Source organism: Phytophthora sojae, assembly GCF_000149755.1.
Source record: "Phytophthora sojae unplaced genomic scaffold PHYSOscaffold_4, whole genome shotgun sequence".
In the NCBI taxonomy this organism is placed as follows: Eukaryota; Oomycota; class Peronosporomycetes; order Peronosporales; family Peronosporaceae; genus Phytophthora; species Phytophthora sojae.
In genome coordinates this window covers 3,957,608-3,983,030 of record NW_009258118.1, presented here as the reverse complement: position 1 = coordinate 3,983,030, position 25,423 = coordinate 3,957,608, and the positions used below count along the sequence as shown (strand labels likewise).

The following is a 25,423-nucleotide window of genomic DNA, read 5'->3' as shown; positions in this document are numbered from 1 at the left end:
TTCGTTTTCTAGACGCTTACGTAGGTGCCGAGGGCGGTGACGTGGTCTCTTCCTTCTTATTTGGCGACTTGGAAGGTGGCAGGGCGGCGGCCGATGAATTGGACGCTTTCGTCGCGGCGCTGCTGTCGGCGTCTACGAAGATCCGGGCCTTGTCGAGCTCCTGCATCAAGCGCGTGTACAGCTCGTCGGCGTTAAAAGCGAGCGCCTTAGCAGCCTGCCGCTTTTTGTACGAGATTGCCATCCGCAGCATGAACGCGTTCTCCTCGTCGTACTCCAGCTGCAACAACGATCAAAAGTCAGAGATAGCATGGCGTGAATAGCGAGGTTACGCTGCGCACCTCAATCGACGGAACTGTACCGCCCCATTCCTTCTTGTCCTTCTCCCTCCAGACCACTTTGGCCACGCGAATCCCCCCTTCGTAGTGGTGGGTCTCGTTCTAATTTATACACGAAAACAACAACAGCCGCAACACCAGGTCAGTCCGGATAGTGACAATTCTATGCATACATGCAAAGGTGCTCGCTTACATCGAGGATCTTGTTCCGCAGGTAGCTGGTGAGGTTTTTGAGCTGTATAGGCGCTTTCCGCTCGACTTTGATCGATACGACGCCCTGCGACTTGAAGCTCATGTATCGCAGCAAGTACAGCATGCCGCCGCCCACAATTACCCACGCGAGAAGGCTGAAAAAGAACCACAGCCCCGGGTTATTGTAGATCATGACCTCCACAAAGCTTTTGATCCAGTCGGTGTCGGTCACAGTCCAGTCTCCGGTGACTCGATCCAGAATATTAAACGCCAGTAGCCCACTCAACATCATTTTCATAATCAGCAACGTCGACGCTGCCCGCTCGTTCACTTCTTGAAGCTCACACAACGTTCGCGTGTGCATCCGTATCGCCTCGTTCTGCTGGAAATCTTTTTCACTCGACACGATGTTCGCCATCTCGTTCAGCACCGACATCTCATGGCGAGCTCCGCCCATGTTCTTGTGCAGGTCTTTGACTCGTCGCTTGAGCTGGTTGCTCAGAATTCCGAGCTGAAGTCGCTCGTACAGACTCCGCCCTGCCTGCTCCGGTGGCTCCGCTGGCACAATAGCTTCGTCCAGCGATTCCTTCAAGTAGCTCAGCGTTTCCTCCATCATAATGATCTCCTTGGAGAGCACCGCAAGTCGATTTCGAATTTCTCGGAGCCTATTCGGATCCTTTTCTGCTGTCTCGATAAGCTTGCGTACTTGGGCCATGTCATCCACGATGATGAACATGCGCGCGAAGAAGTTCTGTGTGAACAGGTTCATGGATTCGTACTGGAGGAAACTGCAGAGAAGAGGCTCGTGGTGTCTGCTATTGGGACCGGCGATCAGGAGGCCATGCGCTCCAAAGACGAGCGTGTCGTGCTCGCTAATGTCGAAAGCCGCACGGGTATCGCCAATAACCTGTTTCAGCTCGTTCTCGTACTCGCCTTTATCCATGTACTCTTCCGCTGTCAAATGCGGCGTGATCTCGTTGGCGATGATGAGATTGATCTTGTTGCGACTGGCTGCTTGGTTCGAGAAGATGAGCCCCAGTAGCGCGCGTTGGTATGCTGACAGAACGCTGTCGACAATCTTGGACGAGTCCATGTGCACATCCACGAGCAGTCGAGACAAGTGATCAAGCGAAATGTTGTCTTTGATTCGATCCATGATGGCTTCGACCTGCATCCCGTACAGACAAGAGCCTGCGGCCGTGAGTGAACAGCCAAACGTTTCTACCTGTACAACCCCGGGAGCTTCGGGGAAGTGGATGTCCGCCTCGAAGTTCACGTGGTTTGTCATCGTGTAGTCTAAAATATTGATCGAAGTGAGACCAGGATCAACGGAGATCTGGGTGCCACTCGCATTATCGTCAACGATCGCAGTGAAAAACCCGCCCTGCACTCGCTCGGTTGATCCCAGGTTGCAGTTCAGTTGTACAACTTGATTGGAGCCGAAAGGAATGTACTCGGCCACGATAAGTGACACTGAATTGAGCGTGATGATCTCGTCAAGCTGGTCTCGGATACTAGAGTCGCTCACGCCACACTCATGGGCGCGATGTGCATTGCTGAGCGTCGGCCGACCACCGAAGCGTAGGCACTGCGGGATATAGGCACTGGAAACGTACGATACGTCCTCAGTTTCGGTCACAGACGACAGTCGCCGGTACCCGCTTTCGTCATCCACCAGCCAGTATTCCTCTCCATCCCATTCCACACGCAACAAGTGCAGTGTTCCGGGTGCGTACGCCATATCGTTAACTGCTAACTTGTCCGTCTTGCTGATCTTCGCCACAATTTCGAGGCCCTTTTCGGAGATCTGAAAGCAGGTCACTGGCTGGTAGCTTTTGGACGACAGCTTGAGGCCATTCACCAGATCCTCCTCACGTAAGAAATCGAGGTCGGACTTGCCTTCTTGAGAGATATTGAAGTACTTGCGCTTGTTCTCAATAAGCTCAGAGGATGGCGCGTAGTCATAGTCAAGGGCCTTCGATACAATCGCTTCGTAGAGCAACACCAGAAGCGCAGGCTTGCGGATCCACTCTTCCTTGTCGGAGGCCCGAATGGCAGGCTTCGAATACAGCGACACCAGATACAATAGTCGGTTTTGGTTCTCAGTCAGCCCTGTGTCCTCTTCTACCTCCTCGTCACTCTCCTCTTCCTCCTCCTCCTCGCCCTCTTCCTCCTCTTCAGCATCATCGTCGGGTTCAGCGTCATCCTTCTCCTTCTTGTCAGCACCCTCAGTCTTCTTTTCTGTAGCTGCGGGCTTCTGCAGTAGTCGATAGCGATAGGTCAGCTGTCATCGTTCAAGAGCAAGCACCTCACAAGAAGCAAGAACTTACCTTCATTGTTTATCCGTCCTCCTATTCTGCTTCAAAATGGAGGTGACTCGACGGTCGTTTCGAAGACACCGAACTAACGGCACCCCAAGTTTTGTTTGGCGCGTACGAATAGAACTACTGCAATTGGGGAAGAACATGGAATTCATTTGAGTTATTCAATAGTACTTGGCCTCCTCCACGTATGATAGCCTTAGCAACTAGAAGGAGAACGGGGTGTGGCACAGGGGGCAGTTCTTCTGATCGCGAATCTCGGTTTCAATGCACACGTGACGGCAGGCCTTGCACGTCTTCGTGCTCTGGGACTGGATGGACATCCCCGTCATCATACACGTCGGGAACGGACGACTGCAAGTGCCACAGCGTGAATCCCATTCTTTGACGTGGCTGCGGCAGTTGGGGCACTCCTGGGGGCGCATGGTCGGGTCTTGGTGCTCTGTGCGCGTGGTCGTGAAGATCTTGAGGGCGAGCTCGCTCATCGCTTGCAGCTCCTTATCATCAAGACCAGGGAGCGTCTCCAGTTTGACGAAGGCCTTGGAGCATTGTTCGTAGTGCTTGGTGTAGAACGCGGTGAGAGCAATAAGTGAGTAGATCTCGCGCTCTTCGAGGATGTCCTCGTACGCCGACAGCTTGAGGCAGGTGCGCAAGGCTCGTTCGATGCGACCAGTGTATAGCTGGTGATGGGCGAGAAGATAGAGATGGTAGGCTTCGGCGCCTCGCCAAGGATTGTCCAAGGAGCGGTCCTCACCCGTCGCCGCATCATGCTGCACGAGGCTTTCCAGCGTCTGCGCGGTCACTTGAGCTGCCGTCGTGCCTTTCATGGAGGTCAAATTGGACATGTCCAGCATCTTCTTCCGCATCCGCTCCACTTCAAACGCTGCTAGGACGTGTAACTTCTTGGCGCGCAGTGGGTTCTTCCCAACTTCTTTGGCAAGCTTCGCCAGCAATTTCGCTGCCTCCGTACTTTTGTTTGCTCGACGGTACAGCTCAATCGCTTGCAGTGTTTTGCCGTTCATCATGAGATGATTCGCGTATTTCGTCAGCACGTTTTCGATTTGGGGGAAGTTGTACTGCTCAGCAAGACCAACAGCTTGTTCCCACTCGTTCAAGAGAACGCAAGAATCGATAGCGGACTTGACGTCCCCCATCCGGACGTAAGTCTCCACTGCAGACTGGCAAAGGCCTGCTCGTGTGAACTTGATGGCCATTTCCTTCAACAGAGGAGAGCTCTCAGGGATGTCGTTCACGAGAGCTTCGAGCTGATTGAAGTCACCCAATGCGTAGTAGCACTGCACCAGCGCACTCGTGTTCTTAGCTTGCGCGTAGTATTTGATTGCTTTTTCCCATTTGTGGCGATCCGAGAAGTATTCGCCGATCATATTCCACGCATGAGTCAGCAAGTCATCGTTGCCTCCGCCCGACTGGACGAGCTGCACCACGCGGAACCAATCTCCGAGTCTTTGACGCAGGTCGATAGCCAGATCTTTGCGATCAATTTTACGGTAAAGCGCCTCCGCTTCGTCAAAGTTTTGGAAGTAAGCAGCAACCTCAGCCTTCTGCTTGACGCGATCGTTCAGCAGCTGCAAGCGCTTGACGTACTGGATGCCGCTGTAATCTCCACACTTGACAAAACCTCGCTCAGCCATCCCGAAATCCAACTGATCCAATGCAGCTTCTGCCAGGAGGGACCACAGCCGCGGGTGCGGGTGGTCCTGGATGTATTCGCACGCTTCAGCGAGCCCCACGTTGTCCAATAGAGCCTTAGCATCACGCAACGATCGCGTCTGGAACTCGATCACCATGTTCTTGTCGGGTTGTTCTGGATTCGCAAGAATTTCGTCCAGCAGTGCAGCCTTCACTTGCAGATCCTTGTAGTAACAGAGATACCCAGACGACGACACGGGTTCTTCAGGCTCGAGACCTCGATACACGTACATCCGGGCCTTTTCCATCATCACGAACAGCTCCGGGTTATCCTCGGCCCACACGACATCCCACGCATCCTTCTTCTCGAAGTTCAGCATCTTCCCCTGCGTGGTGTTTAGACTCCCAGCAGCCCCGACTTCCATGATAGTCAGCAACCCGTTGATATCAATGACGCTGAGCAAGGTCGAGTTGCAGTTGAGGGCGAGGAACTGCGGGCGGCAGTTTACGATGTACTTCATCTCCAGCGAGATGTGAGGCAGCGTGAAACAATGGATCAAACCGCTGGCTCGAGCTGCGAAAATCCAACTGTCCGAGGCACAGATCGCGCAGATCGGGTCTTCCAATTGGCGAGCAACGTAGCGGAAGTGCTCAACGTCGTTGCCCTGCGTCTCATCGATGTAAAAGGCCTTTTCACGACCACCTCCTCGCTGCAATAGCTGCGAGATTGTGCTGACATCCATCGCGTCTTGATTCGAGCCGTTGCCGGATACTAAACCCGTCAGCTTGGCGCTGGAATTCTTGTACTGCCAGACGTAAATGGCATCGGTTGAAGCTGCAACAATGTGGCGCGATGTCATAGCAACGAAAATCGGCTCGAAGTCGATGATCTTGCTCTCGATAGGAGATCCGATCGTGTCGCAAAGGATCAACTGGTACTGGATCTCCTTGAACACTCCCTGCTCGTCATCCACGAGCTGCCCGTTGACCTCGCCTGTGCCCATATCTTCATTGTAAATCTTGGTCACCAGCACGCAGTTATCCCCCGCCGCTTTGATCGCAAGGAGTCCGCGAATGTACTTGGTGCAGCGCTCATCGGACTTTGTGTCCCAGAACACGACGCAGTTCTCGATCTGGTCCGCTCGGTTGTACGTGTAGACCAGCGTATTAGCGTAGAATCCCCACTTGTACGCGGGTCGAATATTGGCGAAGTAGATGTGTGAATCTACGGCCAGGCAGATACGGAGACCCGTTCCTTCCCACGCCAGCGCTTCAATACGACTCCCTGGAACGCGAAGCGAGCGCAAGTGGCGGCCAAACGGGTCGTAGAACTGCACAACATTGAACTCTTTGGGCGCGTCGCTCTTCGACGCTGAGCTGTCGACCTGCGTGCCGGCCAGGGCGATGACGCTGCCGTCGTTGTTCCACCTCACCTGGGTTAACTCCATCCCAGTGTCGATAAGCACCGCGTTCTCGTCAAACCTGCCACGAGTAATCTGCACTTTGCCGTCGCGGAACGCAATGGCCAACGTGGGTGCCTCCTGGCTGATGTGGCCCTCGATACCGTCGTACCAGTGCACGCCGATGATCTTGTAGTCGTTGCCACCGCCGCGTGACTCCACAGCATACAGCGTCAAGTTGCTCACTTTGTTGCCCATGGCATCGTGTACTGCCACCTCGCCGTCCTTGGTCACGAACAGCAGCGACTTACCGTCGGGTGACCACTCCACGAAGGCTAGCTGCGTCTTCATCTCCTTGCCCCAGAGACGGTTGCCATCGACGGAGCCGACGATGACGGCGCCGTCCTCGTAGGCGATGCAGATCTTCTGGCCGTCGGTGGTCCACTTCATATCGCGCACCACGCTCTTGTTGCGGTTGTTGATCATCTCCTCGTACCACATGCCGCGGTGCAGCACCCACACAATGATGAGCCCGTTCTCGTCGCTCGTGGTGAGCTTCTTGAAGTTGGCGTTCCACGTGGCGCACACGACGGCGCCGTTGTGGCCCTCGAGCGACTGGTTCATGGTGAGGTTGCTGGCGGCCGCGATGCCGCGCGGGCCCTTGCCGTCCGTCTGCGCGGCCGACTCGAGCCGCAGCACCTTGAGCAGGCCGTGCTGCCCGCCGCACGCGATCCAGCCCTGCTCCGAGTTCCACGACGCGCACCGCAGCTTGACATTGTTGGGGATGGCGATCTTCTTGCTCAGGAAGATGAACATGGCGCCCGAGTCTCCCCCACTCTCGGCTGCGAGTGCTTGCTCTACTGTTGCTGCGTTATGGAGCGATCCCAAAGCGCCGTGAAGCGACGCGGCCCCTCGACCATTTTGGAGCCGCCAAAAGATTCCCACTCGGCCATCTACTCAACACCGACAACTGGGCCAAGATGGTGCAGCTTCAACTACGTTATCCCTGACAGGTGCGAGTGAGTACATGTACTGCGCACGTGTGTTGTTGCAGCGTCCTCAGCGTCTTGGTCACAGCGGGTGATCAGCTCAATCGTTGCGGTGATCAGAATGACGATCTCTCCCATGTAGCATAAAAGGCAACTATGCAAGATGAGGGGTGCAATTGACGACACGTTGAGACCGCGGATACCGAAGGCAGCGCATGCGAAGCTCATGTTGACCCCCGTGTTTACGGGCCCCCGGCCGTCCTCAGCGGATGGCGCGGTGTCGTCGGCGGATGGCGTTGGCGTCGCAGCCTCTCGAGGACGCTCCGCCAGGCGGCGGCAATGCTGTCGGCCAGTTTTCTCGGTAGCGAGCAGCAGAAGCGGACGTCCAGCTGGCGCGGAGGACGCTGAACGCTGCAGCAGCAGATCCGGCACACATGCTTGAACGTCCACCGCGCCGGCAGGGCAGGGCAGGCTGGTTCCATTTGCCGGGCGGTGATTTGAATCAGGGCGGTCGGTCTTTCGGCTGTCGAGGCCGGCCGCTCCGGACTCGGGTCGTCACGGATACCGGCCGGCCGGCGCCATGCATGACAAGGCGGATATTTGTCAAGGGCGGATCATCGGGATGAATGATTTCATCCGCGCTGCAGGAACGCGAAGTTGGCGCCTCGAACGGCGCGCCGCGCTTCGCATACAGCGCCAAATTTCCACCACGCCCGATCATCGCTCGGCGATCATGACGCCGCTCGAGAGCCTGCGAGAGCCATGACCTCGCAGCAACTAATTCCAGCTGGTATTTCAAGCAGCCCGCCTGATCTTTACTTCGAACTCACGCCCCGCTCAAAAGCGCTGGCGCCCAGTATGTCTGCTATGACAAATGCCGTTCGTTCCTCCCAATACGTGGACCAACCGCGGCCGGATTGCGGAGTTTTCCTCGTCAAGCAAAGGAACAGAACGCAGCAGCAGGGAGCCAAGGCGCTCCCCTCCACCCACACGCAGTCGCCGCGCTCTTCCGCGCCGCAGCAAAGCTCACTACACCCTCAGGGCCCGAACGTGCGTCCATTAGCGCGCTATTTTCGCCTCGGCACCGTCCCATCCCTCCTTACATGTGTTGATTGTGTTGGCCGTAAAAATAGTGACCGCGTGAGTCGAGTCCCCCCAGTCAGACCCCCCAGACACCACCACAGATCCCGATTGACCATGGCCAAGTCCCGACGCACGTCCGCCAAGATCCTGCGCTCGGGCGTGAACGCCATGCGCACCGTGTCCAGCCACGCGGCCGAGCAGGCCTCGGGCCTCTCCACCCACGCGGCGGTGCGCCCCGTGGCCGCGGGCCTGCTCATGCTGGCGCTGCTGGCGCTGGCCGTCATGAGCCTGGGCCGTTTCCAGCTCTGGATGACGGGCGCCGGCCTCTTCATGGTCGCGCTCAGCGTGGCCAGCGCCGTGCAGGAGTTCAAGATGCCCAAGACGGCGCAGTCGTACCAGGACTTCCTCGACAAGGAGATGGAGAAATGCGGGGCCGACATGGTCACGCTGCCCCACGTGGCCCCCGCCCAGCAGCAGCTGGAACAGAAGACGCCCGAGGACGGCGTCTCCGCCATGACGCTCAACATCGCGTCGCCGGCCATCGTCAACGTGTCGGCGCCCTTCCCGGCCACCCTTCAGGAGAAGCCTAGCCGACGAGAGAGCGAGGACAGCATTGGAGCCCTGGAGTCGGCCATGACCACGACGGTCGTCGAGGCCCCCACGCGTCGCAACAGCAGCGCTGAGGTCAGCAACAAACTGGATGTGCTCCACTGCGGCACGGTCATTGACATTCAGGGATCGCACGGATTCATCATCCCGCACGACCTCTGCGTGGACGCCAAGCCGGCCAACCAGGTCACCCGCAGCGGCGCGGTGGCCAGCCCCAACCAGCCCAAGATGCCGCTGGTTATTCCGTTTAACCTGAACGAGGAGCAGGCAGCAGTGCGTCAGGAGATCGCGGTAGGAAAGACCGTCGAGTTCGCGTACTCGGAGGCCGCTGACAGCAGCGACTCGACAGCAACGATGTGCGCACAGAACGTCACGCCGGTGCCCACAGACGACGGCATCGCGAAGAGCCGATCTGCTCTACAGTCGTGCAAGCAGGCGCGCGAGGTGTCGTTCGCACGAGCGATGGAGGAACTGACCATGATCTCGCCACGCAACGTGCCGGTGAAGCACCACGTGGACCTGATCAAGTACGCCGAGAAGCTCGACGACCACGACGCCCCCTTCGACCAGTTTGTGTAGGAAGGCGAGCGGCGTCGTAGGGAGAAAAACAGCATAGGAATGGCCGACGAGTTACGACTCGTTCGCATGTGAATAGCACCCAACAATTGAAACCAGCCCATGGCCGGATTGAGACGATCATTGCCTCAATTTTCACCATTCCCGGTAGGCATCATCGGAGCAGTTAACCCCGCTTACTCCATCTCCTTCTCCTAGAGGAAGTGCAGCGGGAATAATCTCCGCGATTGCGGCCACATCGCCAAAGCCGCTTCTGTCGGAAAAATAGGGTGGAGCAAACAACTCCATCCCAGTGGATTCGTCTGCGCGAAAATGCCGTGGAGTCACCGATAAGACCCACACGCCACGAAATCCGCAGCGTTGGGGAAAGCCTGAATCTGCCCAGAGGGGCGATATACAAGAGCTCGACAAACGCAAAAAATCCGCTTTAACGCCCCGTTCCTTCCATCTTAACCCACTGACATGATGATACCTACCTGTTTTCTACGGTGTACGCATAGCTAACCGTGTGGCCTGCAGCGTCCCCGGTTTACTGAGGGTCGCTGGTTGGACCATCCGCCATAATTGACTGAAGCGCTTTGCTGGAGGCCGTCATGAGCGGTGTGTCACCGTCGAGGTCTTCGATATCCACCAGCGCGCCGTGCTTTACCTGCACGAAAAAGCATGAAAGTTGGACTACTGCGAACGAGGTAGCGGTACTGTCAAGTAAACACTCTTACCAACAGTTGGGCCATGTCCTCGTGCTCACAACTCGCCGCGTAATGCAGCGGGGTCATGCCGTCGGCATCCTGCTCACCAGGAATACACAGTCAACCGCAAGTGTCAGACGCTGATAACACATTCACGCTTGGCTCATTTGATCTTTGCATACCTGAACATTCGGAGAGGCCTTGCGCCGCAGCAGTTCCTCCACAATCGTCGTCTGGTCTCGGTCAACAGCCCAGTGCAGCATCGTTCGACCTTCGGGGTCCTAAATTTCACATTAACACACGTTAGGTCCCCACTACTATGATCGTGTAACAGGCACATCAGTTGGAGTGTCCGGTGCCAGCGGTTAGTAGCTTACCTGCGCATTGATGTCTTCGCCCAGGTCCAACGCAGCCACGAGCTTGTCCACATCCCCAGTACTCGCGTAGTGGAATACATCATCCTTCACCTTCCACTCCTCCGTCGACCTAGCCATTGCACACACGTATGTATCAGTAACCACACGCGATCCGAGTGGTTAATGCCCCAGAGCACACTTGCCAATACAACAGCAACACGTACATGTCAACCTTCGGCATGCTGACAGCTCCAGCCATCGACATCGAACTATCCAGTGACACAGCCTCGCTCGTAGCCTTCGACGACGACGTGTTCGACGACGAGCGCCACCGCTTGGGGCCACGCACGTCGAACTCCTCGAACAGATCCTGCACCCACTCCACATACTGCTCCTTTGCTTTGTCCTGGCTCAAGTCGCCCAGCGCCTTCCAGCTCTCCCTGCACAAACATCCACCCGAATCAGTTAGCACTAGTCTACAACTCGCCTCTCACCAGCACACCACCAAACCACGCACCACTTGGCAGAGCCGACCATGTCCACAGCCGAGGGCTTCTCCACACTGCACTTGCCGAAATGCGCCTGCTTGTAGAACGCGTAGAGCGTCAATCTCTGCAAGCACAACACGCACAAACCCATGTCAGTAGTCCCTCGCCTCCGTCCTCGCTCTACAGTAGTGCATTCGCCCTCCACCTGCTCGTTCGTCAGCTTGTTGTTGCCCCGAGCCGCGATGAAGTCCACTGCCACTTGGAACTTGGCATCCAGCTCGCTCATTCCGTGCTGCAGCATGCAACGCCCCAGTCAAATTAACCAGCAGCCACCGACAGGCTCCACACAGCCAGAATGCAGCTCACCTTGGTCATGTACTCCTCCAGCGAGCTGCTGCCCGCCGAGCTCTCGTGCGTCACCTTCTTGTGGAAGAAGATGCGGTGCATCAGCAGCGGCACCACCACGGCGCCCGCCGCCGCGCAGGCCACGCGCAGCCACGTCATCTCGGCCAGCTCGTCCGCCATGGTCCTTCTCAACGTCAGCGTCTGACCTTCGAATTAGATACGCAACGGCGATTCGTAGAAAATGCACGAGCTCTTTTGGCCAATGAGAAGTGGATCGGACCACTTCAACGTCGCCGTTGAGGGACGCCGCCGCGGAGTTTTCTTCCTTTGCCAGGTCGCAGACAGACATGTTGTTAGTGGCAGCCAACCAGCCAGCCAATTCTCTCAGCTTACCTAGTTGTATTCATTCACGAATTGGCCGTGAAGGAAGCAGAAGGAAGCAGAGCAGAACAAACCGCGATGGAGGGGAAGAAAGTTGACATCATTGCTGGCGGCATCATGCACGAGCTATTCCGTCGCGGCCTGCCGAACGACCGCAACATGCTGGCGGCCAGTGCGTTGGTGGCTCCGGCTCACCATCACATGGTCGTGCAGGCCCACGAGGACTTCCTCAAGGCCGGAGCTACCATGATCATCACCAACAACTACTACGTGACCCCGGGCGTGGGGTTCACTCCCGATGAGATCCGCGAGTACTCGCAACTGGCCGGCGAGTTGGCTGTGAGCGCGCGTTCCAGAAGCAACCGCGAGGACCGCACCAAGATCTGCGGGTCGTTGCCACCATTGATGCACAGCCTTCGCTCGGATCGCACTGTTGAGCGCCAAAAGGGACTGGACACGTACCTGCTGATCGGAGAGGCTTTGCTCCCGTCCGTCGACGTGTTTGTGGCTGAGACCATGTCGTCGCTTGCCGAGGCGAAGATGGCGTTTGAGGGCGTTCAACCACTGCAGAAACCCGTGATGGTTTCTTTCGCGCTCAACAGCACCGGCCAACTGCGCAGCGGTGAGGACGTGGTCGAGAGTGTGCATAGCCTGGTTGAGTTTTGCACGCGCCACATGGAGCTCCTGCCTGGTGAAGCTCAAGGCAAAGACAATCTGCTGTGCGGTATCCTGTTCAACTGCTCGCAACCGGAGGACATCGCCAAGGCGATTAAGCAGCTAAAGGAAACTCCGGAGCTGATGGACACGCTCAAGAAGCACGAGATCCGCATCGGCGGCTACGGCGACCACATCTCGCCAATGTCCAAGGCCGGCGCCATGGAGGAGTCGCTCGTACCTGGCGCGCTGCAGTCCATGATGGACATGGAGATCTACAGCAAGTTCGCCATGCGCTGGATCGACGACGGCGCCAGCATCGTTGGCGGCTGCTGCGGTATCCCGCCTGACTACCTGCAGCGCATCGCCGAAGTCCTTTCATTGTAGGTCACAACTGAGGACCCTTGCTAGCTGCATAGGAGTCTAGTCTGTCGCAGCTAGTAGCCGCTGCAGCTCGATTCACATCTTGCCTTTCAAAAAATACTTCAAGCTCAATTTTTCATACAAATTTCATGTTCCACGAAACTCAAACATTTCGCTTGTCAAAATGTTAGGATACATTCGAATGTTGCGACGAGTCTCAACGGCGGCACAACGATCGACGAAGATGCCGCTGCTCGATGGAGGCACCGGCGAGGAGTTATTCGCTCGTGGGCTGCCCGACGACCGCCGCATTTGGTCGGCTACAGCGCTCGTGCACGGGCAGCACCACGCTCTGCTGCGAGAGGTGCACACTTCGTTCCTGGCTGTTGGCGCCGACTGCATCACATGCAACAACTACGGAGTGACGCCGGGTGTTGGATTCAGCGACGAGGAGATCGTCCGACTGACGGCAATAGTAGGGCGAGTGGCGCGAGAGGCCTGCGATCAATGGATGGAGTCGGCGACGGACATGACGAGGCAGAAGGCAAAGGTCTGCGGCTCACTCCCGCCATTGCTAAAGAGCTACCGAGCCGACAAAGTGCCAGAACATGAAGAGGGAGTGAGACTCTACGCGATGATCGCAAAAGCATTGAAGCCATTTGTGGACTGCTACTTGGCTGAGACGTTGTCGTCGGTTCAGGAGGCCAAGATGGCGCTGCTCGGGGTGCAGCAGACTTGGAGTGGAGATGATGGAGGATCTGCACAAGTTATGGTTTCGTTTGCACTCAATAGGTAAGGGCGTATTCGGAGTGGTGAGAGCGTGTGTGATGCAGCACGGGAGCTGCTGGACTTCACTGCCGCCATGTCTGGGTCCGAGCTGCAAGCAATTCTCTTCAATTGCTCGCAGCCTGAGGCCATTTGCAAGGCTCTCCGAGAACTACATGACGACGAGCACACACGTGGAAGTCTAATCTACCGTGGAGTGCGCTTAGGCGCTTACGCCAACCGACTTACGGTCATTCCGGATGATTGGGCGCTTGCAGAGTCTAGTGAGCCGCAAGCCATGCGTACGGATCTGGCAGTGGAGCGATACAGTGACTTTGTATCGCAGTGGGTTGAGCTGGGAGCTGGAGTTGTTGGTGGCTGCTGTGGAATTGGACCGGAGTACATTGCACATATTCACAAGATGCTATGTGATCAAGGACGACGCTGAGAGTAAGTCTTGTGCTAAGAGATAAGATAGGCAGACTGACGCCGCCTCCTAACATTTTGCGTAGCCGCTGCTAGCCACAGCAGTGACACAAAGTTAAAAATTAATGTCCAACATCCGAGGCCCTGTAGTTCATGCGCGTGGTTATTTGTCCTTGAACGCGCTATCGTCAGCTAGCTACAGCCTCCACGATAATTATACGGCGACGGCTTCGAGATGCGTGGCAATGTCGTCGAAGTGAAATCGGCGCGCCATTTCTAACGGCGTTTCGTCGTCGTACAGGGCTGCACGCGCCTTGACATCTGCACCAGCCTGTACCAACACCTTTACGAGATCCAGGCGGTGCTTCTCCACGGCCTTGTGTAACGGAGTCATCGTGGTCCGAGAGCACACAGCGTTCACTTGGTCAGAGCTCGCAACTTCTAGCGCTTTTTTCACTCGTTGCACGCCCTCTTCCTGTGCCACGCCGTCACTCTCTTCAACCACTTGGTGCAGATCAATCACCTCCGCCTGGCCACCACTCTCCTTCTGTTCAGCGTCAACTTCTACTAGCGCCAATTCACGTGCGAAGAAGTTCCGGTACCTCTCCAGCAGCAACTGCTCTTCAAAAGTATGCCCTCTCGAAGGCGTCACATCCAGATCTTCAAGTCGCGTCGAGTGCACCGCTAACGCGTACGTGACATCGTGACCGACGAAGTGTGCAAACTGTCCGCCCTCCGGCTGGAACAAACTCGAGTTCGCCACATCATAACGTCGACCTTGGAACGTGATCGTCCGCATATCATCCACATCTTCTGCCTTGCGCGACACAACCTTGTCCACTGTCTTCGCTCCGAATCCCAACGGGCACTTGCCACCGGAACTCGAGCCCGAATCCGACGGTAGCAGACCCTCCCTCAACGTATCCCACGGCGCGCCAACGTAGCGGTCGCTGAGCTGCGCCACCACCTCGTACCTCGACTGGAGACGTACGAACCACTCCTGCAACAGCTCTCGGCGGCGTCTAGCCGCCTCATCGTCTCCCTGCAGCGCGTCCAGCGTCCACTCGCGGTCCAAGTAGCTGGCCACGGCCTCCGCGTCGTCCGCAGCATCCGGCGCCAGCCCCAACTGCAGCAACAAATACGTGACGTCGTGGCCCACCCACGAGCTGTAGATACCGGCGCACTGCTCGTCGAAGAACGGGTCTCCAGTCACGTCGAACGCCGTGCCGCACAGCGCCACCCAACGGCCAGAACTTTGCAGCGAGAGCTCCCGCAGACTGAGGCGCGGCGCTGCAGCCAGCCTTAACGTTGCCAGACTCTTTGGGCGGCGGCGACCAACAAGCTTGCTGCAGTAGTAGCCACAAGCCGCCAGCGCGGCGCCCAACGCCAGCGACAGCAGCAGACGCTCCCCGACGCTGCCCGTCATTGCACTCTTGTTGACGAAAATGAATTGTGAACATCAACGGCTTCAAGTACTTAAGTACGCACTTTGAACGCTAAGTACGATTCAGTGAATGCGACTTGCGTGCCTTGAAGAGCGCGCAGGAGACCACCGGAAGAAAGAGGAGACGCATGATAATTATCCGTGGAGGAGTATGTGACGCTGGTGGTGCAGGCCAAGTCGGGCCAGCAAGTACAAGCTGCTGGACGACGACTGGAGTGAAGTTACGAATTTGATTGAAATTTACGCGTCGATCTGCTGCTGCATGCGCGTCATCTGCGCCTGGGAGGCTTCGAGTTGGTCCTGCATCTCCTGCACGGCGCGCACCAGATGCGGCACGATGCCGGTGTAGTCCATCGACTTCCAGCCGTCGCCGTCCTGCTGCACCAGGTCCGGCAGAATTTCCTCCACCTCGTCAGCGAGGAAACCAGGGAACACGCCGGTGGGGAAGTTGCGTGACGGGAATTCATCTCGCCGCCACTCGTACGTCACCTGGTGGCAAGATCAGAGAACAAGGTTGTTTAGCAAGGTGAATATGGAGCTGATACGGCTCTGATGGAGAGGAGACAAGGGATGAACGTACCGGACGAAGCTTCCTGATGGTCTCTTGGGCTGCTTCCAAGTTCTTGACTGCGGTCTTCAGACGCCGATCAGACGTGTTCGTGTGCGTGACCGCGTAGGAAGTTCCAGCACAGCGAATGCTCCCCCCGATGCCGACGCCACCACTGACAACGAGAGCGCCGTCTGTACTCACTGTTGAAGCCGTTGTATCCGAGATGCCAACAATTCCAGTTGACACGGTGAGACCTGTGTCCACAACAGTGACACCACCTTTGACGCTGAGGCCACCCGACGCTATCGTCGTCAGCCCTGCTGCCGTCACGGTGAACTGCGACGTGCCGGCCACCTTAGCATCGATGAGCGGGAAACCACTGGTCTCCGTCGAGTCCAAGTACAAAATGGCCTTGGTGATGCCACTGGCGCTGTTCTTCACCGTGAGCGTCTCGGCGGAAGTACCAGTGTCGTAGATCCTCGCACCGCCGGTGGTGACGCTGACTCCGGTGTCTACAGCAGTGATGCCTCCAGTAAAGCTGGCCCCACCCCCCGACACAGTAAGGCCTGTATTGGACACCGTCACGCCACCTGCTATGGTGGCCCCGCCTCCAGATATGGTGAGACCCGTGTTGGACACCGTCACACCCCCTGATACCGTTAGACCCGTATTCGACACCGTCACACCGCCCGACACCGTGAGTCCCGTATTGGATACCGTCACACCGCCTGATATCGTGGCTCCCCCTGAGACACTGAGACCTCCAGCCGAAATGGTCGTAAGCCCGGATGGGGCCACATTGAACACGGACGAGCTGCCCACCTTGGCATCAATGACCGAAAAGCCGGTGGTGGCAGTAGAAACCATCGATAGTATGGCTTTGTTAAAGCTTGATGCGGAGTTCGTCAGCGTTAGCGTACTGGCTGTTGTTCCCATATCAGAAATGCTGGCCCCTCCATCGGTCACGGTCAAGCCTCCGGCCGTGATCGTCGCTCCACCAGAAGTGATCGTGAGACCGTTGTTCTGGATGGTCACCGCGGCGGCGATGGTGGTCGCGCCTGATGCGGCCACCTTGAAGACGGTGGCAGGGGTGGCGCCGGCCTTGGCGTCGATGAAGGTGAACCCACTGCCATCCGTGTCCGACGAGGTCAAGGTGAACATCGTGGTGGTCTGGGCCCCGGCCGAGTTCGTGAGCGCGAGCGTGGTCGCGTCCGTGGACTTGGTAATGCTGGCCCCTCCATCGGTCACGGTCAAGCCTCCGGCCGTGATCGTCGCTCCACCAGAAGTGATCGTGAGACCGTTGTTCTGGATGGTCACCGCGGCGGCGATGGTGGTCGCGCCTGATGCGGCCACCTTGAAGACGGTGGCAGGGGTGGCGCCGGCCTTGGCGTCGATGAAGGTGAACCCACTGCCATCCGTGTCCGACGAGGTCAAGGTGAACATCGTGGTGGTCTGGGCCCCGGCCGAGTTCGTGAGCGCGAGCGTGGTCGCGTCCGTGGACTTGGTAATGCTGGCCCCTCCATCGGTCACGGTCAAGCCTCCGGCCGTGATCGTTGCCCCACCGTTCTCAACTTTTAACCCGCCCGATGTAATCGTGGCGCCGCCCATGTCAATAGTCAGCCCCGTATCCTTGATCGTGGCGCCACCGTATATGGTGGTCGCACCAGATGATGCGACCTTAAAGACGGTGGCAGGGGTGGCGCCGGCCTTGGCGTCGATGAAGGTGAACCCACTGCCATCCGTGTCCGACGAGGTCAAGGTGAACATCGTGGTGGTCTGGGCCCCGGCCGAGTTCGTGAGCGCGAGCGTGGTCGCGTCCGTGGACTTGGTAATGCTGGCCCCTCCATCGGTCACGGTCAAGCCTCCGGCCGTGATCGTCGCTCCACCAGAAGTGATCGTGAGACCGTTGTTCTGGATGGTCACCGCGGCGGCGATGGTGGTCGCGCCTGATGCGGCCACCTTGAAGACGGACGTGGGGGTGGCGCCGGCCTTGGCGTCGATGAAGGTGAACCCACTGCCATCCGTGTCCGACGAGGTCAAGGTGAACATCGTGGTGGTGAAGGTCCCAGCCGAGTTCGTGAGCGCGAGCGTGGTCGCGTCCGTGGACTTGGTAATGCTGGCCCCTCCATCGGTCACGGTCAAGCCTCCGGCCGTGATCGTCGCTCCACCAGAAGTGATCGTGAGACCGTTGTTCTGGATGGTCACCGCGGCGGCGATGGTGGTCGCGCCTGATGCGGCCACCTTGAAGACGGACGTGGGGGTGGCGCCGGCCTTGGCGTCGATGAAGGTGAACCCACTGCCATCCGTGTCCGACGAGGTCAAGGTGAACATCGTGGTGGTGAAGGTCCCAGCCGAGTTCGTGAGCGCGAGCGTGGTCGCGTCCGTGGACTTGGTAATGCTGGCCCCTCCATCGGTCACGGTCAAGCCTCCGGCCGTGATCGTCGCTCCACCAGAAGTGATCGTGAGACCGTTGTTCTGGATGGTCACCGCGGCGGCGATGGTGGTCGCGCCTGATGCGGCCACCTTGAAGACGGTGGCAGGGGTGGCGCCGGCCTTGGCGTCGATGAAGGTGAACCCACTGCCATCCGTGTCCGACGAGGTCAAGGTGAACATCGTGGTGGTGAAGGTCCCAGCCGAGTTCGTGAGCGCGAGCGTGGTCGCGTCCGTGGACTTGGTAATGCTGGCCCCTCCATCGGTCACGGTCAAGCCTCCGGCCGTGATCGTTGCCCCACCGTTCTCAACTTTTAACCCGCCCGATGTAATCGTGGCGCCGCCCATGTCAATAGTCAGCCCCGTATCCTTGATCGTGGCGCCACCGTATATGGTGGTCGCACCAGATGATGCGACCTTAAAGACGGTGGCAGGGGTGGCGCCGGCCTTGGCGTCGATGAAGGTGAACCCACTGCCATCCGTGTCCGACGAGGTCAAGGTGAACATCGTGGTGGTGAAGGTCCCAGCCGAGTTCGTGAGCGCGAGCGTGGTCGCGTCCGTGGACTTGGTAATGCTGGCCCCTCCATCGGTCACGGTCAAGCCTCCGGCCGTGATCGTCGCTCCACCAGAAGTGATCGTGAGACCGTTGTTCTGGATGGTCACCGCGGCGGCGATGGTGGTCGCGCCTGATGCGGCCACCTTGAAGACGGTGGCAGGGGTGGCGCCGGCCTTGGCGTCGATGAAGGTGAACCCACTGCCATCCGTGTCCGACGAGGTCAAGGTGAACATCGTGGTGGTCTGGGCCCCGGCCGAGTTCGTGAGCGCGAGCGTGGTCGCGTCCGTGGACTTGGTAATGCTGGCCCCTCCATCGGTCACGGTCAAGCCTCCGGCCGTGATCGTCGCTCCACCAGAAGTGATCGTGAGACCGTTGTTCTGGATGGTCACCGCGGCGGCGATGGTGGTCGCGCCTGATGCGGCCACCTTGAAGACGGACGTGGGGGTGGCGCCGGCCTTGGCGTCGATGAAGGTGAACCCACTGCCATCCGTGTCCGACGAGGTCAAGGTGAACATCGTGGTGGTGAAGGTCCCAGCCGAGTTCGTGAGCGCGAGCGTGGTCGCGTCCGTGGACTTGGTAATGCTGGCCCCTCCATCGGTCACGGTCAAGCCTCCGGCCGTGATCGTTGCCCCACCGTTCTCAACTTTTAACCCGCCCGATGTAATCGTGGCGCCGCCCATGTCAATAGTCAGCCCCGTATCCTTGATCGTGGCGCCACCGTATATGGTGGTCGCACCAGATGATGCGACCTTAAAGACGGTGGCAGGGGTGGCGCCGGCCTTGGCGTCGATGAAGGTGAACCCACTGCCATCCGTGTCCGACGAGGTCAAGGTGAACATCGTGGTGGTGAAGGTCCCAGCCGAGTTCGTGAGCGCGAGCGTGGTCGCGTCCGTGGACTTGGTAATGCTGGCCCCTCCATCGGTCACGGTCAAGCCTCCGGCCGTGATCGTCGCTCCACCAGAAGTGATCGTGAGACCGTTGTTCTGGATGGTCACCGCGGCGGCGATGGTGGTCGCGCCTGATGCGGCCACCTTGAAGACGGACGTGGGGGTGGCGCCGGCCTTGGCGTCGATGAAGGTGAACCCACTGCCATCCGTGTCCGACGAGGTCAAGGTGAACATCGTGGTGGTGAAGGTCCCAGCCGAGTTCGTGAGCGCGAGCGTGGTCGCGTCCGTGGACTTGGTAATGCTGGCCCCTCCATCGGTCACGGTCAAGCCTCCGGCCGTGATCGTCGCTCCACCAGAAGTGATCGTGAGACCGTTGTTCTGGATGGTCACCGCGGCGGCGATGGTGGTCGCGCCTGATGCGGCCACCTTGAAGACGGTGGCAGGGGTGGCGCCGGCCTTGGCGTCGATGAAGGTGAACCCACTGCCATCCGTGTCCGACGAGGTCAAGGTGAACATCGTGGTGGTCTGGGCCCCGGCCGAGTTCGTGAGCGCGAGCGTGGTCGCGTCCGTGGACTTGGTAATGCTGGCCCCTCCATCGGTCACGGTCAAGCCTCCGGCCGTGATCGTCGCTCCACCAGAAGTGATCGTGAGACCGTTGTTCTGGATGGTCACCGCGGCGGCGATGGTGGTCGCGCCTGATGCGGCCACCTTGAAGACGGTGGCAGGGGTGGCGCCGGCCTTGGCGTCGATGAAGGTGAACCCACTGCCATCCGTGTCCGACGAGGTCAAGGTGAACATCGTGGTGGTCTGGGCCCCGGCCGAGTTCGTGAGCGCGAGCGTGGTCGCGTCCGTGGACTTGGTAATGCTGGCCCCTCCATCGGTCACGGTCAAGCCTCCGGCCGTGATCGTCGCTCCACCAGAAGTGATCGTGAGACCGTTGTTCTGGATGGTCACCGCGGCGGCGATGGTGGTCGCGCCTGATGCGGCCACCTTGAAGACGGACGTGGGGGTGGCGCCGGCCTTGGCGTCGATGAAGGTGAACCCACTGCCATCCGTGTCCGACGAGGTCAAGGTGAACATCGTGGTGGTGAAGGTCCCAGCCGAGTTCGTGAGCGCGAGCGTGGTCGCGTCCGTGGACTTGGTAATGCTGGCCCCTCCATCGGTCACGGTCAAGCCTCCGGCCGTGATCGTCGCTCCACCAGAAGTGATCGTGAGACCGTTGTTCTGGATGGTCACCGCGGCGGCGTTGGTGGTCGCGCCTGATGCGGCCACCTTGAAGACGGACGTGGGGGTGGCGCCGGCCTTGGCGTCGATGAAGGTGAACCCACTGCCATCCGTGTCCGACGAGGTCAAGGTGAACATCGTGGTGGTGAAGGTCCCAGCCGAGTTCGTGAGCGCGAGCGTGGTCGCGTCCGTGGACTTGGTAATGCTGGCCCCTCCATCGGTCACGGTCAAGCCTCCGGCCGTGATCGTTGCCCCACCGTTCTCAACTTTTAACCCGCCCGATGTAATCGTGGCGCCGCCCATGTCAATAGTCAGCCCCGTATCCTTGATCGTGGCGCCACCGTATATGGTGGTCGCACCAGATGATGCGACCTTAAAGACGGTGGCAGGGGTGGCGCCGGCCTTGGCGTCGATGAAGGTGAACCCACTGCCATCCGTGTCCGACGAGGTCAAGGTGAACATCGTGGTGGTGAAGGTCCCAGCCGAGTTCGTGAGCGCGAGCGTGGTCGCGTCCGTGGACTTGGTAATGCTGGCCCCTCCATCGGTCACGGTCAAGCCTCCGGCCGTGATCGTCGCTCCACCAGAAGTGATCGTGAGACCGTTGTTCTGGATGGTCACCGCGGCGGCGATGGTGGTCGCGCCTGATGCGGCCACCTTGAAGACGGTGGCAGGGGTGGCGCCGGCCTTGGCGTCGATGAAGGTGAACCCACTGCCATCCGTGTCCGACGAGGTCAAGGTGAACATCGTGGTGGTGAAGGTCCCAGCCGAGTTCGTGAGCGCGAGCGTGGTCGCGTCCGTGGACTTGGTAATGCTGGCCCCTCCATCGGTCACGGTCAAGCCTCCGGCCGTGATCGTCGCTCCACCAGAAGTGATCGTGAGACCGTTGTTCTGGATGGTCACCGCGGCGGCGATGGTGGTCGCGCCTGATGCGGCCACCTTGAAGACGGTGGCAGGGGTGGCGCCGGCCTTGGCGTCGATGAAGGTGAACCCACTGCCATCCGTGTCCGACGAGGTCAAGGTGAACATCGTGGTGGTGAAGGTCCCAGCCGAGTTCGTGAGCGCGAGCGTGGTCGCGTCCGTGGACTTGGTAATGCTGGCCCCTCCATCGGTCACGGTCAAGCCTCCGGCCGTGATCGTCGCTCCACCAGAAGTGATCGTGAGACCGTTGTTCTGGATGGTCACCGCGGCGGCGATGGTGGTCGCGCCTGATGCGGCCACCTTGAAGACGGACGTGGGGGTGGCGCCGGCCTTGGCGTCGATGAAGGTGAACCCACTGCCATCCGTGTCCGACGAGGTCAAGGTGAACATCGTGGTGGTGAAGGTCCCAGCCGAGTTCGTGAGCGCGAGCGTGGTCGCGTCCGTGGACTTGGTAATGCTGGCCCCTCCATCGGTCACGGTCAAGCCTCCGGCCGTGATCGTTGCCCCACCGTTCTCAACTTTTAACCCGCCCGATGTAATCGTGGCGCCGCCCATGTCAATAGTCAGCCCCGTATCCTTGATCGTGGCGCCACCGTATATGGTGGTCGCACCAGATGATGCGACCTTAAAGACGGTGGCAGGGGTGGCGCCGGCCTTGGCGTCGATGAAGGTGAACCCACTGCCATCCGTGTCCGACGAGGTCAAGGTGAACATCGTGGTGGTCTGGGCCCCGGCCGAGTTCGTGAGCGCGAGCGTGGTCGCGTCCGTGGACTTGGTAATGCTGGCCCCTCCATCGGTCACGGTCAAGCCTCCGGCCGTGATCGTCGCTCCACCAGAAGTGATCGTGAGACCGTTGTTCTGGATGGTCACCGCGGCGGCGATGGTGGTCGCGCCTGATGCGGCCACCTTGAAGACGGTGGCAGGGGTGGCGCCGGCCTTGGCGTCGATGAAGGTGAACCCACTGCCATCCGTGTCCGACGAGGTCAAGGTGAACATCGTGGTGGTCTGGGCCCCGGCCGAGTTCGTGAGCGCGAGCGTGGTCGCGTCCGTGGACTTGGTAATGCTGGCCCCTCCATCGGTCACGGTCAAGCCTCCGGCCGTGATCGTCGCTCCACCAGAAGTGATCGTGAGACCGTTGTTCTGGATGGTCACCGCGGCGGCGATGGTGGTCGCGCCTGATGCGGCCACCTTGAAGACGGACGTGGGGGTGGCGCCGGCCTTGGCGTCGATGAAGGTGAACCCACTGCCATCCGTGTCCGACGAGGTCAAGGTGAACATCGTGGTGGTGAAGGTCCCAGCCGAGTTCGTGAGCGCGAGCGTGGTCGCGTCCGTGGACTTGGTAATGCTGGCCCCTCCATCGGTCACGGTCAAGCCTCCGGCCGTGATCGTTGCCCCACCGTTCTCAACTTTTAACCCGCCCGATGTAATCGTGGCGCCGCCCATGTCAATAGTCAGCCCCGTATCCTTGATCGTGGCGCCACCATATATGGTGGTCGCACCAGATGATGCGACCTTAAAGACGGTGGCAGGGGTGGCGCCGGCCTTGGCGTCGATGAAGGTGAACCCACTGCCATCCGTGTCCGACGAGGTCAAGGTGAACATCGTGGTGGTCTGGGCCCCAGCCGAGTTCGTGAGCGCGAGCGTGGTCGCGTCCGTGGACTTGGTAATGCTGGCCCCTCCATCGGTCACGGTCAAGCCTCCGGCCGTGATCGTTGCCCCACCGTTCTCAACTTTTAACCCGCCCGATGTAATCGTGGCGCCGCCCATGTCAATAGTCAGCCCCGTATCCTTGATCGTGGCGCCACCGTATATGGTGGTCGCACCAGATGATGCGACCTTAAAGACGGTGGCAGGGGTGGCGCCGGCCTTGGCGTCGATGAAGGTGAACCCACTGCCATCCGTGTCCGACGAGGTCAAGGTGAACATCGTGGTGGTGAAGGTCCCAGCCGAGTTCGTGAGCGCGAGCGTGGTCGCGTCCGTGGACTTGGTAATGCTGGCCCCTCCATCGGTCACGGTCAAGCCTCCGGCCGTGATCGTCGCTCCACCAGAAGTGATCGTGAGACCGTTGTTCTGGATGGTCACCGCGGCGGCGTTGGTGGTCGCGCCTGATGCGGCCACCTTGAAGACGGACGTGGGGGTGGCGCCGGCCTTGGCGTCGATGAAGGTGAACCCACTGCCATCCGTGTCCGACGAGGTCAAGGTGAACATCGTGGTGGTGAAGGTCCCAGCCGAGTTCGTGAGCGCGAGCGTGGTCGCGTCCGTGGACTTGGTAATGCTGGCCCCTCCATCGGTCACGGTCAAGCCTCCGGCCGTGATCGTTGCCCCACCGTTCTCAACTTTTAACCCGCCCGATGTAATCGTGGCGCCGCCCATGTCAATAGTCAGCCCCGTATCCTTGATCGTGGCGCCACCGTATATGGTGGTCGCACCAGATGATGCGACCTTAAAGACGGTGGCAGGGGTGGCGCCGGCCTTGGCGTCGATGAAGGTGAACCCACTGCCATCCGTGTCCGACGAGGTCAAGGTGAACATCGTGGTGGTGAAGGTCCCAGCCGAGTTCGTGAGCGCGAGCGTGGTCGCGTCCGTGGACTTGGTAATGCTGGCCCCTCCATCGGTCACGGTCAAGCCTCCGGCCGTGATCGTCGCTCCACCAGAAGTGATCGTGAGACCGTTGTTCTGGATGGTCACCGCGGCGGCGATGGTGGTCGCGCCTGATGCGGCCACCTTGAAGACGGACGTGGGGGTGGCGCCGGCCTTGGCGTCGATGAAGGTGAACCCACTGCCATCCGTGTCCGACGAGGTCAAGGTGAACATCGTGGTGGTGAAGGTCCCAGCCGAGTTCGTGAGCGCGAGCGTGGTCGCGTCCGTGGACTTGGTAATGCTGGCCCCTCCATCGGTCACGGTCAAGCCTCCGGCCGTGATCGTTGCCCCACCGTTCTCAACTTTTAACCCGCCCGATGTAATCGTGGCGCCGCCCATGTCAATAGTCAGCCCCGTATCCTTGATCGTGGCGCCACCGTATATGGTGGTCGCACCAGATGATGCGACCTTAAAGACGGTGGCAGGGGTGGCGCCGGCCTTGGCGTCGATGAAGGTGAACCCACTGCCATCCGTGTCCGACGAGGTCAAGGTGAACATCGTGGTGGTGAAGGTCCCAGCCGAGTTCGTGAGCGCGAGCGTGGTCGCGTCCGTGGACTTGGTAATGCTGGCCCCTCCATCGGTCACGGTCAAGCCTCCGGCCGTGATCGTTGCCCCACCGTTCTCAACTTTTAACCCGCCCGATGTAATCGTGGCGCCGCCCATGTCAATAGTCAGCCCCGTATCCTTGATCGTGGCGCCACCATATATGGTGGTCGCGCCTGATGCGGCCACCTTAAAGACGGACGTGGGGGTGGCGCCGGCCTTGGCGTCGATGAAGGTGAACCCACTGCCATCTGTATCGAACGAGGTCATGGAGACCATCGTTTTTGTGAATGTAGTAGCAGAATTGGTAAGCGTGAGCGTGTTGGCCGTCGTCCCCGAGTCGGAAATGCTGGCTCCGCCGGTGCCCTGACCCACAATCGTGGTGAGCCCGCTCGCGTCCACATTGAAGACAGACGTGCTGCCCACGGTGGCATCGATGAACGAGTAGCCATTGGTATCCGTCGCGACCATCCCGAGCACCTTTTTGTTGAAGCTGGACGCGGAATTGGTGAGCGTGAGCGTGTTGGCCGAGGTGCCTGTGTCGGAAATGCTGGCTCCGCCGCTCCCTTGGCCCACGATCGTGGTCAGCCCGGTGGCATCCACCGTGAA

The 25,423-nt window shown here is 59.2% G+C and overlaps 9 protein-coding genes across 9 annotated transcripts; 5 read left to right on the top strand and 4 right to left on the bottom strand.

Moving 5' to 3' along the window:
* Positions 1–16: 16 nt before the first annotated feature.
* On the bottom strand, positions 17–6,714 carry PHYSODRAFT_314992 (hypothetical protein; the record flags this gene model as incomplete). The annotated part of the gene is made up of 4 exons (XM_009528563.1): positions 17–277; positions 339–437; positions 529–2,665; positions 3,056–6,714. 4 exons carry the CDS (start codon positions 6,712–6,714, stop codon positions 17–19), a joined length of 6,156 nt encoding a protein of 2,051 aa, XP_009526858.1.
* A 1,361-nt stretch (positions 6,715–8,075) lies between these two features.
* On the top strand, positions 8,076–9,149 carry PHYSODRAFT_387918 (hypothetical protein; the record flags this gene model as incomplete). Its single annotated transcript, XM_009528562.1, has 1 exon — positions 8,076–9,149. A coding segment is annotated over one exon (1,074 nt), but the record flags the coding sequence as incomplete, so codon positions are not given.
* A 535-nt stretch (positions 9,150–9,684) lies between these two features.
* Positions 9,685–11,213, bottom strand: PHYSODRAFT_314990 (hypothetical protein; the record flags this gene model as incomplete). The annotated part of the gene is made up of 8 exons (XM_009528561.1): positions 9,685–9,804; positions 9,875–9,943; positions 10,027–10,125; positions 10,222–10,330; positions 10,425–10,640; positions 10,718–10,812; positions 10,894–10,980; positions 11,055–11,213. 8 exons carry the CDS (start codon positions 11,211–11,213, stop codon positions 9,685–9,687), a joined length of 954 nt encoding a protein of 317 aa, XP_009526856.1.
* A 279-nt stretch (positions 11,214–11,492) lies between these two features.
* Positions 11,493–12,455, top strand: PHYSODRAFT_300746 (hypothetical protein; the record flags this gene model as incomplete). The annotated part of the gene is made up of 1 exon (XM_009528560.1): positions 11,493–12,455. The coding sequence occupies one exon, from the start codon at positions 11,493–11,495 to the stop codon at positions 12,453–12,455; it is 963 nt and encodes a 320-aa protein (XP_009526855.1).
* A 178-nt stretch (positions 12,456–12,633) lies between these two features.
* Positions 12,634–13,644, top strand: PHYSODRAFT_498363 (hypothetical protein; the record flags this gene model as incomplete). The annotated part of the gene is made up of 2 exons (XM_009528559.1): positions 12,634–13,171; positions 13,229–13,644. The coding sequence occupies 2 exons, from the start codon at positions 12,634–12,636 to the stop codon at positions 13,642–13,644; spliced, it is 954 nt and encodes a 317-aa protein (XP_009526854.1).
* A 195-nt stretch (positions 13,645–13,839) lies between these two features.
* PHYSODRAFT_392324 (hypothetical protein) lies at positions 13,840–14,625 on the bottom strand (the record flags this gene model as incomplete). The annotated part of the gene is made up of 1 exon (XM_009528558.1): positions 13,840–14,625. A coding segment is annotated over one exon (786 nt), but the record flags the coding sequence as incomplete, so codon positions are not given.
* Positions 14,626–15,306: 681 nt separating this feature from the next.
* On the bottom strand, positions 15,307–16,446 carry PHYSODRAFT_300743 (hypothetical protein; the record flags this gene model as incomplete). Its single annotated transcript, XM_009528557.1, has 3 exons — positions 15,307–15,555; positions 15,647–16,370; positions 16,439–16,446. The coding sequence occupies 3 exons, from the start codon at positions 16,444–16,446 to the stop codon at positions 15,307–15,309; spliced, it is 981 nt and encodes a 326-aa protein (XP_009526852.1).
* A 1,733-nt stretch (positions 16,447–18,179) lies between these two features.
* On the top strand, positions 18,180–20,986 carry PHYSODRAFT_255762 (hypothetical protein; the record flags this gene model as incomplete). The annotated part of the gene is made up of 4 exons (XM_009528556.1): positions 18,180–18,383; positions 18,701–18,716; positions 19,313–19,321; positions 20,752–20,986. Coding segments are annotated over 4 exons (464 nt in total), but the record flags the coding sequence as incomplete, so codon positions are not given.
* On the top strand, positions 20,916–25,184 carry PHYSODRAFT_504539 (hypothetical protein; the record flags this gene model as incomplete). Its single annotated transcript, XM_009528555.1, has 7 exons — positions 20,916–21,095; positions 22,116–22,202; positions 23,004–23,153; positions 23,328–23,414; positions 23,934–24,004; positions 24,485–24,626; positions 24,864–25,184. 7 exons carry the CDS (start codon positions 20,916–20,918, stop codon positions 25,182–25,184), a joined length of 1,038 nt encoding a protein of 345 aa, XP_009526850.1.
* Positions 25,185–25,423: the final 239 nt, after the last annotated feature.